Source organism: Ipomoea triloba, chromosome 11, assembly GCF_003576645.1.
Source record: "Ipomoea triloba cultivar NCNSP0323 chromosome 11, ASM357664v1".
NCBI classification, from domain to species: domain Eukaryota; kingdom Viridiplantae; phylum Streptophyta; class Magnoliopsida; order Solanales; family Convolvulaceae; genus Ipomoea; species Ipomoea triloba.
This window is the reverse complement of record NC_044926.1, coordinates 5,794,215-5,809,874: the sequence shown is the minus strand read 5'-3', so window position 1 is coordinate 5,809,874 and position 15,660 is coordinate 5,794,215. Positions and strand designations below refer to the sequence as shown.

At 36.1% G+C, this 15,660-nt stretch overlaps 2 protein-coding genes across 2 annotated transcripts; both read left to right on the top strand.

The window, feature by feature from the left end:
* The first annotated feature begins 2,308 nt into the window (after positions 1-2,308).
* On the top strand, positions 2,309-4,404 carry LOC115997622 (protein TIFY 10b-like). Its single transcript, XM_031237211.1, has 5 exons — positions 2,309-2,672; positions 3,004-3,151; positions 3,266-3,579; positions 3,669-3,726; positions 3,965-4,404. The coding sequence occupies exons 1-5, from the start codon at positions 2,510-2,512 to the stop codon at positions 4,137-4,139; spliced, it is 858 nt and encodes a 285-aa protein (XP_031093071.1). The 5' UTR covers positions 2,309-2,509; the 3' UTR covers positions 4,140-4,404.
* Positions 4,405-10,206: 5,802 nt separating this feature from the next.
* On the top strand, positions 10,207-15,648 carry LOC115997355 (oligouridylate-binding protein 1B-like). The gene is made up of 12 exons (XM_031236899.1): positions 10,207-10,421; positions 11,726-11,787; positions 12,153-12,255; positions 12,385-12,461; positions 12,536-12,597; positions 12,681-12,768; positions 12,976-13,051; positions 13,126-13,156; positions 13,295-13,414; positions 14,263-14,348; positions 14,662-14,838; positions 15,058-15,648. Exons 1-12 carry the CDS (start codon positions 10,317-10,319, stop codon positions 15,346-15,348), a joined length of 1,278 nt encoding a protein of 425 aa, XP_031092759.1. The 5' UTR covers positions 10,207-10,316; the 3' UTR covers positions 15,349-15,648.
* The last annotated feature ends 12 nt before the right edge of the window (positions 15,649-15,660 follow it).

The following is a 15,660-nucleotide window of genomic DNA, read 5'->3' as shown; positions in this document are numbered from 1 at the left end:
TAATGAATTTTATATATAATATTTGTTTAAAAATAAAAAAAGGCCCAAAAAAGTAGGGGCCCTTTGTCGTCGTCTTGAACGCACATGACAAGGGCCGGCCCATATATCATATAATGCTATTAATATTATATCTTACATAATTTTTAGTCTTAAATAATGAGTAAAGTGATAATTTTGGTCTTTCTGTTAACAGTTATGTTAAGTTTTATCCTTAATCTTCATAAACCCTAATTAACCAAGACTAATAAGCCTCCCATTGCCTCGCCGCTGCCGCCACCGCGTACTGCCCAAGCACCCATCACAGAACAACTCCTGTCGCTCCCGTCTGCCGGTTCATCGCCTCCCATTGCCTTGCTACCGCCTCTGCCTCGGCCCTCGCTAGTCGCCTCGACACGCGCCACCAGGTTTGGTCTTCTTCCACTCTTCCGTTACTAATGAGCATAAACTTCTCACAATCTCACTCCTTGACGGCTTGAACTATAAATGTTAATTTCAATAATTTATTAAATTGTGTGTCTAATTTTTCTAATTTTTTGTTTGGCCTAATTTTCTAATTTTGTTTTTGTCTTAATTTCCCTAATTTTGAAGTTGCCCTAATTCAATTGATACTAGTTGCTGTCGTAATTTTTTGCTCTAACTGCCCTAATTTTGTGTTTTTTATTAGTAGTTGTTGTCGTAGTGCCGTAGTTGTTGTCGTAGTGTCGTAGTTGCTGATATGATTCATTTCCCAATTCATTATGCCTGATATGATTCATTGATTTGCTAATTAGTTATTAGCTAATTACTAACTACTTAATTTATTAATGTGGATTAGTAATTACTAATTAGTTATTTGCTATTTGTTGATTATGCCTATGTTTATGTTGATTTGCTAATTAGTGATTTATTGATTATGCTTATGTTGATTTGCTAATGAGTGATTTGCTTATGTTATTTGTTGAACAATCTTATTCATATTTGATATTTTGTATTTGAACATTTTTTAATTCATTTTACCTTTGCTTCTTCTTCGCCCCACTCAACTTAAATCATGGCTCCGCCCCTAACAACGATGTAATAGAGTTAGTACTACTTAAAAGAGTTAATTCCAACAATGGTCCTCCGACTATGTTAATTTTTCAAAATTAGTCCCCGACTTTTAATTTGGACAATTTAGGTCGCTTGACTTTCAAATTCTTTCAAATGTTGGTCCTTTCGTCAAATTTTGGTTAAGTTGAGGTCAAATGAAGGGATAAAATTGTCCGTTCACCTGTTTAGTGTATTATTACTCATATTTCTCATGCCTTATACGTTATATATATGAATATAATATCAGTGAAAGACCCAATTGAAGTCATATAATCTCAGTCGAAGTCTCTTCGATTGAGATTATATTCATATATATAGCGTATAAGACATGAAAAATACGAGTAATAATACACTAAACAGGTGACCGGACAATTTTACCCATTCATTTTACCTCAACTTAACCAAAATTTGACGAAATGACTAACATTGGAAAGAATTTGAAAGTCAAGGGACCTAAATTGTTCAAATTAAAAGTCGGGAACTAATTTTGAAAAATCAACATAGTCGGAAAATTATTGCTGGAATTAACTCAAAATTATTTGGTAAATTAGTTGTTTAGCCCATTACATATAAATGATCTATAGGAGATAATTATATTATGCTATTTACTTAACTCTTAAACTACTTTTACAATTTATTATTACGGAGTATTAATTATTTTTAATAATTATTTTTTGTTTTACTATTAATAACGTTATAAGTATTCAAAAATACTTTGTAATTAATAATAATTCAACATTAAAAATACAAATTAAGAAAAAGAAAGAATAAACATAAGTATATAATAATAATTCAATATAACCGCGTGTTTTGATGATATTATTATTATTTTTAAAAAAATGTGTCTTAAGACTTTTCTAAACACCTCCAAAAAGTTTCAAATTTGTGAGATTTTAGTCTATTGTAAAAATGATTTATTTTCATATTAAATAGACTTGCTAAAACGACCCTTCAACCCATACTATTGTCATCTTTGTACCCAACGTATACGTCTTTTGCGACGTCGCTATCATCAATTAAAATAATCGCTAAAGAAAAAGGGGCAAAAATAAAATAAGCAAAACTTCAGACGCGACGATGAAGTTAAAATTTTAGTATTTTACGGAGATTATTGGGGTGTGTGTACAGGACTGTATGTATTGTGTGTATTGTATGTATTTTATGTATAAATGTACGCATGTTTGTCACGTGCCAACATGGTCTCTTGAAAATCGGTGCTTAAATTACCCACCACAATAAAGTTTTTTCTCCATTGATGGCGATGGAATTGAAGCACCAAACCCTCCGGTCTCACTGTTTTTAGCAAATCTTGCATCTTTCCCACACCTCTCTTCATGCCCACAATCAATAATCTCGGAATCACTCGAAAGCTTCAGTCTTTGCCGCCGATTCTTGGGTTTGGCTGATACCTCAATCGTGTTCTCAGCTCCGGAGACCCAACATGTCCGGCAAGCAGCTCCTATCGGACGGCAAGAGCTCCGGCAGGGCCCCGGAGAAGTCCAATTTCGTGCAGACCTGCAATCTGTTGAGCCAGTTTCTTAAGGGGAGAGTTAGTATAAGAGATCTGAGCCATGGAATTGGTGTTGCCAATACAGAAGCTTCAGGTAAATTTCCCCTTCTTTTTTTCCCCCAATTTGAATTCAGATCCTGGGATTTCCATTTATAGTGTATACATATGTTGCTGGGTTGTTATTTTCTGGTTCTGTTAGTAATTTGTGGTTGAATGAAGCTTTGGAGAATTAAAATAGTCAATTTTCTGGCCTTTCATTTCTTGGGTTTTCCAGTTTTAGTATATGCATATGTTGCTGAGTAGTTCTGTTAATAGTAATTATTTCATTTTCTGGCCTTTTGATTTGGAAGTGCTTATTAAGTTTTTTATTGAATTCTTGAGTTTGTTGTTCTAGAAATTTGATGAACAGAGTTGCCTTGTTTTAGGAAAATTTGACATGTCTCATGGTACAACTATGGATTTCCTGGCCAACATAGAAAAATCAAGCCAGGAGGACCAAGAAATGGCACCCATAGATCCTAATCCTCAGAATACTGTAGTGGAGGAAGGCACTAATGCAGCAGCCAGTCTTAGGTTGGTCCCTTTCTTGTCTGGTGTAACCTTAATAAGCTTTTCATGGTTGTTACTATGATGTTGTTTTGTTGGTTTTGTGTTTGTGGGTGAATGTGTTTTGCATTTGATTTGCAGCAAAGAAGCACCAAAAGAGGCTCCTAAGGCAGCCCAGCTGACCATATTCTATTCTGGGAAAGTTATGGTGTTTGATGAGTTTCCGGCTGATAAAGCCCGGGCGGTCATGCTGTTGGCCAGCAAAGGCAGCCCGCAGAGTGCTCGTGGCCTTTTCCATACTGCCGGGGTGGATAAATTAGACCAACCGTCTGACGGTGCTGCTGTGGTTGCCACTTCCGCCCCCGTGGGTCCTCCTAAGCCGGTGGCTAGTCCTGCTCCACTGCCACCGCCCGTGCCGCCAACACAGCCGCCTGCAGCTGCATCGGGTGGTTCTGGTAATAATCTTCTTGTCTAGTCGTGGTGTAGTAGAGACCGTGATGGTATTTTAAAGCATTGCAATGACTCGATGATATATGTGTTTCAGATTTGCCAATTGCAAGAAGATCGTCACTTCATCGATTCCTTGAGAAGAGGAAAGATAGGTACGATGTGTTCTGTATCAACTAAAAGCTTTAATTAGTTTCTGATGTGTTCCGTATCAACTAAAAGCTTTAATTAGTTTCTAATGAGACTACACATATATAGTTTCTGATGTGTTCCATATCAACTAAAAGCTTTAATTAGTTTCTTATGTGTTCCGTATCAACTAAAAGCTTTAATCAGTTTCCAATGAGACTACACGTATATAGTTTCTGATGTCGTTTGGTGTTGTTTGTTTAGGGCGACTGCTAGAGCACCGTACCAAGTTCACAATAATCCATTGGTTCCATCAAAGAACGAAGGGCCATCTTCCAAGAACGAGGCTTCACCATCCAAGAACGAAGAATCGTCCTCCAAGAACGAGGCTTCATCTTCCAAGACCCGAGTTCAAATCGATCTCAACTTCAAGCTATAGATCAGACGCCATTAGCTTCCGTCTTGTTCGAGTGCTTTTGTTGGGATTTACCTTGCCTCTATCCACTCTCCAGGCATCCTAACCAACCCTTTCGTTGGCTGACTTTTTCTCTAGTGGAATAGTGGATCACTATATTTATGCATACCTTTTATAGAATACTGATATGATTTGTCTTACAGTTCAAACATGTTAATATCCTTAGATGAGAGATTTAACGTTGTTAATTTACCATCTATTATGTTATATATATTTCTTTTGCACTGTTTGTTTGTTTGGTTGTTTTTTTAAATCTTAGGTAAAAAGCAAAGCAAAGAAATTTACATGAATGGATGCCTCAAAATACTAATAATGTTAAAATATCAACAAATAGGACCTCTCATATCCCTACTAAGGTCTTAGGAAGGCTCTTTTTATGTCTGATTGTAGAGAATGTCTTGACCATCATTATTCGTTCATTTGTAATGTTTTGTTTTCAAATTTTAGTTGAATGAATCCTTTTATTTTTCTCAAAATACAAAGAGAAGAAGTTAAAACTGTACTCTTATTTCTCTCTCTATAGACATGGTGAATCAAATGCTTGCATGTCTCTCTCTATGAATGTGACGAATCAATTGAAAATCAATACCAATAATTTTTTCGTGTCCCTTTCAGAATTGTCGCCTTAATTGTCATCAAGAATAAGTTATCTTTTTAATTGGCACCAAGAATTTGACTTCAATCTCGACATGTTTGTTACACATTTTACAATATAAAAATAAAAAATAATTCCAGTAATCTCTTTCTTGTCTCATTCAAAGTTATCTTCTTAATTGCAACACACAGACAAAACTGTTTTCAAACTCCACGTCTGTAAGAGTAACTATTTTTCCGACAAAAATAAAGACGTAGAAAAAAAGGTCAATATATTTATGGAATCAAACCTACTATAATGTGATTCAATAACAAAAATGTATAAAAACAAATTGGAATAAGAGGTTGATAAAATTAGGACAAATTATTCCGTGGACCAAAGTCCACACAGTATTGTTTAGACCATAACAAAAGGTACATTTTTAATTTACTAAAAATACATTATTTGTATACTGAATGTACATCATACAAAATAATGATTGTAAAATTACTTAGATATTTTTATTTTCTTGAATGCTACTGACTTTATTTCATTGTGGTATCTGTTCAGATGAAATTAGTTGGATAATTAACCCAATAGACAATAATATTTTATTTTGTGATTGAAATATTTGTTTTAACTTCTAGTAATAAAAAAGTCACATTGGAATTTAAATATTTTGATAAAATGTAATTTGACCCTTGAATTTCAAACAAGTTTTAAATAAATGCTTGAATTAGGAAAAAGTAAATTGACTTCAAGTTGAAGATCTTAAATGGATTCAAAGTGTTACACTGAAGATCTGCTATGAGATAATGCATGCAAATTAGGTGTCCAAGCGTCGTAAGATGTCCGAGGGAAACATAATTATTGTACAAGAAAGTTACGGATTTCATTATTGTTAACATTCTCTTGATTAAATTTGTTGACGTACATAAAATCTTTTAAGTGCAATTTTGTGTGTGCATATTTTCGACTAATAACTCCAGATTTCCCTTGTCTCTCACCAATTGTTATACCATTAACTAGGATTCATATTGCATTGTGAACCCTGATACAAAAATTTTGTATCTTCAGTTAACACATTTTGTACATACAGTTAACAATTTCTATACATGTAAATAAATAACTTGATAATTGCTGACACATAATATGATAGCTATAGGTACAAAAACTGTCAACTGTAAGTATAGAATGTGTCAACTATATATACATACTCTGAATGTTATTTTTAAAACAAAATATACAATGTAAGGTAGACCCTGATCCATGGTATAATTTGTGAGTCTATCTCACACACGCAACAAAAGGTGCCCAAATTGATGATGGGAGTCCATTACAAAGAAATTCTAATTTTGCAAGCCATACTCAATTGATCATTTCTAAACTGATGAAGAAATTATAGTTATTTGTTCACTTTAATAAATGATGGATTGTATTTAGGGAGAAGATAATATGGTTTGAGTTAAAAGCCCAATTTGGCTTACATTATATCATTAAAATATCATAGATTTATCTTAACCCAATTTGAAGTACTATCAAACATGTTCAAGTTTATTTGTAGTATTAATGTATTATAAAGTTAACTGTGCGAAGTCCAATCTAAAACCCAATAAGTTATTTTAAAGAAAAAATTGTAATTGTAGTATATTACTTGTTTCTTACCAACGATTTTACCGGGCATTTGGTTGGGATGAAGGAATTAGAGGGGAAATGAATTGTAATTCGGTGGAATTGCAATTTAATGAATAAAGTAGGAATTCAAATTACAGTTTTGGTATGCAAAAATAGGAGTACAGGGAATTGAAAGGTAAGAAGCGATAAAATGACTGAAATGCCCTTTATTGTGGTAGGTGTAGTAATAGTAGTAATAGTAGTAGTAGTAATAATAATAATAATAATAATAATTCTTTCAAAATAATAATAATAATAATAATTCTTTCAAAATAATAATAATAATAATAATAATAATAATAATTCTTTCAAATTTAAATTAAAAAAAAAACAAAGGGTATGAGAGGAGGGGCAAAATTGTCTTTACACCAACAAATTGCTCTTCCTCTCCACCGAATTGTAATTGCATTTCATCATTTGGAGGGAATTGCAATTCTGCGGAATTGTAATTCCCTCCAACCAAACACTGTAGTTTGGGAATTCACTCAATTTCCCCCAAACTACATCCAACCAAACAGGCCTTACTTTCTAACTTTTTACAGTTATAATATAATTCTTAAATTTTCAAAAAAGTTACCGTTTTGACCACCACCATCCTTATAAGAACATGCATGCCCCAAAAGAGACCACTCCAAGCTCATGTGAAATTCCAGCATCAAATTGGCATGTGGTGGCAGTTGGTACGTACTCTACCGTAGAAGCCATGTTGGCAGCCATGCAAAATCAGCTCGTGTCACAACTTCAACATGATAACCACCCAACCGCCACACCTCCCTAGCATTCCTAATGTACACCGTGCATATGCATAGTGTGTTCAACCTCATCCCCACCAATAGTGCATTCAGTAGTTATGTTTACCCTCTTTAAAACTAGATTAATTACCTCTCAGTCTTTCATAGGCAATATCCCTCTCAAAGCCCTCCAAATGAAAACCTTCCATCTATGAGGGGTCTTGAGCCCCCAAATTAAATTCCAATTCGTAAATGATGTATGCTGTGGTGGTGCCTCCTTCTAAGGCCATAAGATATCTATACCAAAACTTTGACCGAATAATCACCCCTAGTCTCCAAACCAATACTAAATATCCCCATAACCCGGGCTGATTGGTATCTTTCTAATTTATATAATTAAATGATTAAAATTGTTTAAATGGATAATAGAAAATTAAAACTAAAAGTAAAATAAAATTATAATTATAATTGCTACTAAAACTGAAAAGAAAATATTATGTGGACTCGATCTCATTCTCTACACTCAAGTTTTACTTTCACATGCCAGATTTTGATGTGAACACTTTTATTGGGGTCTAGTGAAAAAAAAAAAAAAAGGTAACTTATCAATGGCGATTGCCGAAGTAAAATTGAGGAAGTACATCACTACGCGTATTAGAATATAATTTAAACTAGCCCACACAAATTTAGCTAACTGGTTCAGTAAACAGATTTGAGAGTGTAGACCAAGATTTGAAATTCGATAGGTCTAAAATGGACAGATATTATGGGTGGGAGTTGGGATTCAACCTGTTGAAAAATTCAAACTGAAATGTTTTCAAAAATAAAAAAAATCAAACTGAAATTAATTGAAGATTATTGTTTCAGAACTGAATAGCCAATTGCAATCAAGGAGTAACTTGGCTACTACGAACAAGTGAACAATCAATTCCAGAACGGCAATTTGGTAATTTCGCTCTAACGGGGAGGGTGTTTCTTTAAATTTACTACATTCCTCCTAGTAGAGCAAATTATCAAAATTGTCCCTTGACTATGTCGATTTCACCAATTTGGTCATACTCATTTTGACTTGGCTAATTCCATCATTCGACTATCAAATTTTAACTGTTTTAGTCATCTGGTCACTTAGACATCAGACTTCCGGCGAGTGTAAGGCTAAGTTGGTAATTTCAATATATTTCCTACTTCATCTTTCACCACACCGTATCATTTTGTCAAAATCCTTAAATTGTGGGCAACCTAAACCCTGAAGTTCAAAGATGTGTGTAGAGCTCTAGAAATCCGAAGCAAAAGAACATTGGGTGAGAATTTGACCTTTTGTGAGTCGAAGGGGTTGTCAACAAAATCATAAAAGAACATTGCAACGTCGAAGGGGTTGTCAACAAAATCATAAAAGAACATTGCAACAGACCCATAATACAAGGCCAAATCGCCAAAGAACATTGCAACAGACCCATAATACAAGGCCAAATCGCCTTGCTTGAATCTAAACCCTGAAATTCAAAGATGTGTGTGGAGCTCTAGAAATCCGAAGCAAAAGAACATTGGGTGAGAATTTGACCTTTTGTGAGTCGAAGGGGTTGTCAACAAAATCATAAAAGAACATTGCAACAGACCCATAATACAAGGCCAAATCGCCCTGCTTGAATTTAAACAATTCCGGGTTTTGAATCTCTTGGAACTCCTCTTTCCTCATATCAAACTCAAACGCTCTCCGATTATCAACCAATTTCCAGTAAAAGCACACGTCCAAGAATGTTGTGCCGTAGGATTTTACCATGTTCCTCGCCCTGACATTCGACGAGCCCTCAAAATCAAAATGCTTCCAGGAATCCGTGCCCAAAGCATAAACAAAAACAATGGGATTGCGCCAATTTTCCTTGGAGTTATATGAGAAATCGCTAACCCGAACAGCCTTGTACTCGTTATACACGGGATTAGTCCCAAACCCAAACGCTTGGGAATACAAGCGTAAGGAATCGGAATAAGGAAACCCAGATTCTTGGATTAGCAGCCTGAACTCTCGGATTCCCGAGTTCCAAACCGCGACTTTGGTTGTAAAGCATAAACAAACCCTTGGAAAAGCCAAGTATTTTCCATGAGAATAAGTCTGAATCTTGATGGGGATTTGGCATTATTGCGGACGAGGAGTTGAGGAAAGTGATAGGGATAAAATCCCGGTCTACGTATCCCGGCCTCCCGGTCTGTGTGCCCAATTAAGGGTCGATCACCCTCCGGAACTTCTGCCCGATCTGACCAGGCCGGACAACCTTGCGCCCCCGGCCACAGTTAAAGCCTTCGCAGAGGTTCGAACAAGAGACCTCACACCCGCGTACATATCCGCGAGCGCGCTGGACCGATAGAGTGACTGGTGCATGTCCGCCACGCGTCCTACATGCCGTCAGACCGGAGGTATTGTCGGGGGGCACTATAAAAGGTGCATTTAATGCGGGGAAGAGGACTTTTGGCTATTTCTTCTAAAACAGTAGCTGAAGAGACCAGGAACCTCTGACCCACTGTCACGTAGCTCGGTCTCGTCTAGGGTATTTCTACCTGTACCCGATTCGTATAAATACAAGCATACTATTCCGTATTTTGCGTTATCAGAAAGACAACTCAGAATCCCCAGTGTGTGGGTCATGGCGATAGACAAGAAGATGAGAGTCTTTAGAGTGATTCTGGTAGTGAATTGAAACGAAGATTGGGTTATGAATAAGAACATACTAGTTCTTGCACACACATTTTAGTTGCAGGAGGGACTTCATAGGGAGCCTTGACAAAACTTCCATGAGTCGGGGATTTATAACAGGACACAAGCCGGCGATAGTAAATCCAGTCGGTGCTACTGTGAAGTTCCAATAATATCCCTCAAAATATGCCATCTAAGTGGTCGGAGGACCAAAATTGTTAAAATTTTGATAGTGGAATGATGAAATTAGCCAAATCAGAATGAGTAGGATCAAATGGGTAAAATTAAAATAGTCGATGGATCATTTTGGTAATTTGCTCCCTCCTAGTAATATCCTTTCCTTTTTTATTTTTTCTTTTCTTTCTTCTTCTAGGGCCTTCTTCTTCTCCCTTCCATTCTCTCTCCAAACCCTACCCTGCTCTCCCCGGAAATTCATCTCCGATCATCGTTTGAACCGATCGGCGGTTGAGAAAATGCAGCATCAGAGGCTGAAGCAACAGCAGCAGCAAGCCTTGATGCAACAAGCTCTTCTCCAACAACAGCCCCTCTATCATCCTGGCCTCATAGCTGCTCCTCCGGTTAGATCTCTTTCAATTCTCTATTTATCCGTGTATGAAAATCGTATTACTTTGAAATCATAGTAGAGTAGTTTACTCGCCGATTGTTTTCCTTGTTTTCTTCTTCGTTTTCGTCACTATTCTAGGGTTTGATGCGTAGGCTACTGCATGATTATATGATTGTGTGTATGATTTTTCAGCATGTATGTTTAGGATTGAGAGAAATAAGAGCTTTATTTGCTCTCAAAAAGCTCGTTCATTATTAGATCAAAATTTTGGTCAGTTATTTGCCCTTTTTTTTGTTGGTTTTGTCTTTTTAAATTTTAATTTATTGTTTTTAATTTTTTTTTTTTATGTGCATGGTAATTGAGCACCTGGTTGCTTAATGCTTTGATCACTTCCTCTATGGAAATTAAACTTCGATTTAGTTTTAAGTGTTCAGACAAGACAAATGTTTTTTCTTCCCAACGGGTGAGCATGTGACGGTTGAGTGTCCTGCTTGTCTCCTTCGCTCATCTTTTTTCTTGCCTGAGGGTAATGCATAATTGCAACTAGTCTCTTCCAGGTTGGTAGATAGTTATGAGCTACTAGTGGGTGTAATGCTGTTGTGTTTCTATGTTGTTTTTTCTCATAAATAGTGGAATGGTTTTTGTCAGTCAGTAGAAGCTGAAGGCTCCAATGCCAGTGACCCCAGTGTCTGTCATTCACTCTTCGAGTTCTTATTGGAAATTAATTGTACACTGCATTGTCACTTTTCTGAGTTTATGCAATCCAAATAATGAAATTACAGCTATTATTGTGAGTTGTGACACTATCCTACTTCATTAAGAGTTCCTAAGAAGATTGTGCCAACTGCCTGTTTTCCTTTTTAGTTTTATTAACAGCTACCAGCCAACCTGCTATTATTGGTACATTCTTAATTATCCAAGGAAATGGGTTAACAGTTTGAAGTGTATTGAGGTCATTTTGCCACATAGTACTTAGTTACTTTCTATGTTCAGTAGCATGACAATGAGAGGCAATTAGATATGATTTTACAGTATGGATTTTCCTTGCTAAAATGAGTGTAGAGATTGGATTTGAATTAATAAAGGGAGTAGGCTTCAATTGGGATACCTTGTTGATTCCTTTTTCTTTATTCCCCTTGCTGTCTTTTAAACATTCTTCTTATACTCGAATCCTTTAGGCAACAACTGGTTGGATTTTTTTTTTTTTTTTTTTTTTTCACTTGCTATATCTCTTGGTGGTTTAAAAAAGCATATGTGCATGTAGAATAGGTTTTTAATTTATTATTTTTTCTTTTTTTACACATTTTCATTTTGCAGATTGAGCCTATTCCAAGTGGAAATCTGCCTCCTGGATTTGATCCAAGCACATGTCGTAGTGTGTGAGTGTTGGGACATTTTTTTTCTTGGTTTTCTTTCTTTTTGTTTTTTGTTTTTGTTTTGTTTTGTTTGTTTGTTTTTTTTTGCATGTTTGTTGGTTCATGTGTATGCAGCATGTAAGTCAGAAGTTGATAGAGATTACCTGTTTAATTTTGTGCTTGCTGAATCTTTGCAACTTTAGGAATTTATAATGATCCAATTCCTGTTTGTCTCAAACTAAACAGATCTCTGATTATTTCTGCTTTTTGAGGAAGTCTTTACTCATTTATGTGGCCTATTTTCTAATTCATTAGCTGGACGAGACTCTTATAAATATGGTTAATTTTTCCTTTTTAAAATCTTCTGATTTATTTTTGAGAAAATGCAGGTATGTTGGGAATATTCATCCCCAGGTGACCGAACCACTTCTGCAGGAAGTTTTCTCTAGTACTGGTTTGGTTGAAGGCTGTAAGCTTATTCGAAAGGAAAAGGTACATTTTGTGATATTTGAAACTTTCCAGTATTTTAGAATTTGTTTTACTGATGAATGCAGTCTTTTCTTTTAGCTTCTGTAATTTTTCCTCGATCCCGATTCACTGAAATATTTCCTTTCTGTGCAGTCATCCTATGGTTTTGTTCATTATTATGATCGTAGATTTGCTACCTTGGCTATATTATCACTTAATGGAAGGCATCTGTAAGTAGAAACTAGACATTTCTGTTACAATACTTGCTTCTCTTTTTTGGTGGTTCTTATACAGTTAATTGCAGATTTGGTCAACCTATTAAAGTGAACTGGGCATATGCCAGCAATCAGAGAGAGGATACTTCAAGTCTGTATTCATGAACTAGTATTACGTTGTTCAGTTAATCATCTTCACAAACTCAGATTTAACTGGACCTTGTCCTCTTGCAGGTCATTTCAATATATTTGTCGGTGACCTAAGCCCTGAAGTTACTGATGCCATGTTATTTGCCTGCTTCTCGGTTTACCCTAGTTGTTCGTAAGTGCCTCTTTGCATTCCACTCTTATTCCTTTCTGTTCAATATCAAACACCCTCCCAACTCACCCACTCCTAATTTGAAGTCGGTAATCTGTTAGATGTTAATGTATGCAGCATTTAATTTAGTAAAATATGTAAAAAAATGGAATAATATGCCTTTATCACTTATATATGACTAGCTGATTATGACCTTTTATGCTGTTCTAGTGATGCAAGGGTCATGTGGGATCAGAAGACTGGGCGCTCTAGGGGTTTTGGATTTGTTTCTTTCCGAAACCAACAGGTACCTTTGTCTCTATATACCGTGTTTAGCTCATGTATCTGAAGTGCTAGTCTAAATGTCTGTTTCTTCTCCAGGATGCTCAAAGTGCCATTAATGATGTAACAGGTATGGAAAATCCAAAGTTGTCTCCATAGTATCTCATATCTGCTTCTTGGCCTTGAAACAGAAATTGAGTACATGTTTGTTGAAGTAGGTGTGAATTGAATGAGTTTCTGGCTTGTTAAATTTGCTTCTATTTTTCAGGAAAATGGCTTGGCAGCAGACAGATACGTTGTAACTGGGCTACAAAAGGTGCTACTTCCAATGATGATAAACAGAGTTCTGATGCAAGAAGTGTTGTGGAACTAACAAATGGTTCATCAGGTGCGCAATATTAACTGCAAATAGAAAAACTTAGCGTGTGGTTGGTTCAAACATTGGAATCGGAATGATAATGCAAATCAAATACTTGGTAATGGTAATGGGTTTAAGTAGAATGACTCACTTTGTTTGGTAGTAAATTGGAATTGGAATCAAAATAAATAAATAATTACGTAAAATAAAAATAGATAAATATACAATACATATATACACACATACACATGTGTGTGTGTGTGTATATATTTTTTTTGAGTATTACATACTCTGTTACAATGTAGTATCTGTTCATTGCTACTTTCTCAACCTACTGAAGCACAAAAAGTCAACAGTCGCCTCCACTGAGGTTCGAACTCACTCCCTACCACATGGGAGTGCAAACCGGGTGCCACTAGACCACAAGGTTTTTGGCGTGTGTGTGTATATATATATATATTAAAATTCCATATTTAATGCATGGACAATGACCTTTTTATTATTTTATTTTATTTTCTTTCATTTTTTTCTCCCTTATTTTTGATTCCATTGTTCAAAAGTAGATGAGTAAAAGAGTAATGGGTTTTGTAAATACTAAAGGATTTGAAACCAATAGTAGGATAACAAAAGTAGGTAAACAAACATGGTAATGGTAGTAGGGTGCAGAACTCCCCAACCAAACACCACCTTATATATGATTTAAAGGTTTTGAGCATAAATAAATTGAATCTTTGAATGAGGGACTGAGGGAGTTGGATCCAGGTTATTGGAATGCTGAACTTGCCCTCTCCTATAGATAGTTTTCTGTTGAATGAGTAATTTAACTTGAAGTGCCTAAAATTGAAGATGTTTAATGGTTTGCTCTTTTGCTTTTGCAGATGATGGTAAAGAAGCAACAAACAGTGAAGCCCCTGAGAATAACCCACAATACACCACCGTGTATGTGGGCAATCTTGCTCCTGAGGCATGCAACCTTTCTCTTGTTCTTTTAGTTGCAAACTTGTGCTTTCTATTCCTATAATCATCATGATTTCTTGGAGTTCCTTTACCCCTCTTCACCCCTTGTTTTTATTTATAAGAACAGCACTTTGTGCTTTAGCACTTGTATCATATTGTTCTGATACTTCACCCTGGCTCATTCTCTCTCTGGGGTCCTCACAGTTTGCTACCCCAGCATTTAGCTTACTGCCTTTATAAATGTCTTACTCTTTTTTTTTTTCTTTTTTTTTTTTTTTTTTTTTTTATGTTGGAATCTCACTAGTACCCCTTCTCTGCAGGTAACACAACTTGACCTTCATCGCCACTTCCATACCCTTGGTGCTGGAGCGATCGAGGAGGTTCGTGTCCAGCGTGATAAAGGATTTGGTTTTGTAAGATACAGCACCCATGCTGAAGCTGCATTGGCTATTCAGATGGGAAATTCTCCATCACTTCTTTGCGGAAAACAAATTAAGGTTTGTCTTCATGATTCAAAGCAAATGCGTTTTCTAGTTGTTTCTCAGTCTAAGGATTTGTAAAATTAGCCTATGTTTTCTTTCTTATTGCCAAGAAGGGGATTAGAACACACACTGCATATACTTTGTATACTGTACAGTATGCTTGCTTCTTTCTTCCTAAGGAGTCTGGATCTGTTCATTGAACTGTAACTTATTTCTTTTATTCAACACATTTAGTGCTCATGGGGCAGCAAACCAACGCCACCCGGAACAGCTTCAAACCCCCTGCCACCACCAGCACCTGCACCTCTGCCGGGCCTATCAGCCACTGATCTTTTGGCATACGAGAGGCAACTTGCCATGAGCAAGATGGGAGGCGTTCACGCCCTCATGCACCCTCAGGGTCAACATCCTATGAAGCAAGTGTCAATGGGTATGGGTGCTGCAGGAGCAAGCCAGGCTGCTGCCATATACGACGGTGGGTTCCAGAGTGTCGCTGCTGCACAGCAGCTCATGTACTATCAGTGAGATAGATTCAAGGAATTGGTGTTATCCTTAAATTGAATCTCTGTTACTATATCTAGTTTTGTTTAATTATTGAGTCTTTTTTTTTCTTTTTCTTTTTTTTTACTCTTTATTTGGAGAAGGGGTGCCTACTCATAGGGTGATTGCCACATGTATCAATACGTATGATGTATGTTTGTTCCAGTCTCTGCTTTTGTAGGTGTAATGACTATCATTACTGAGAGAAGTTGCATTTGCTAGCTATTACTGCTTCACAAGTTTTGCTGAAACGTTTTAGTTATTTTAGATAATTTGCCTTGTGCATATCCTTTCAGA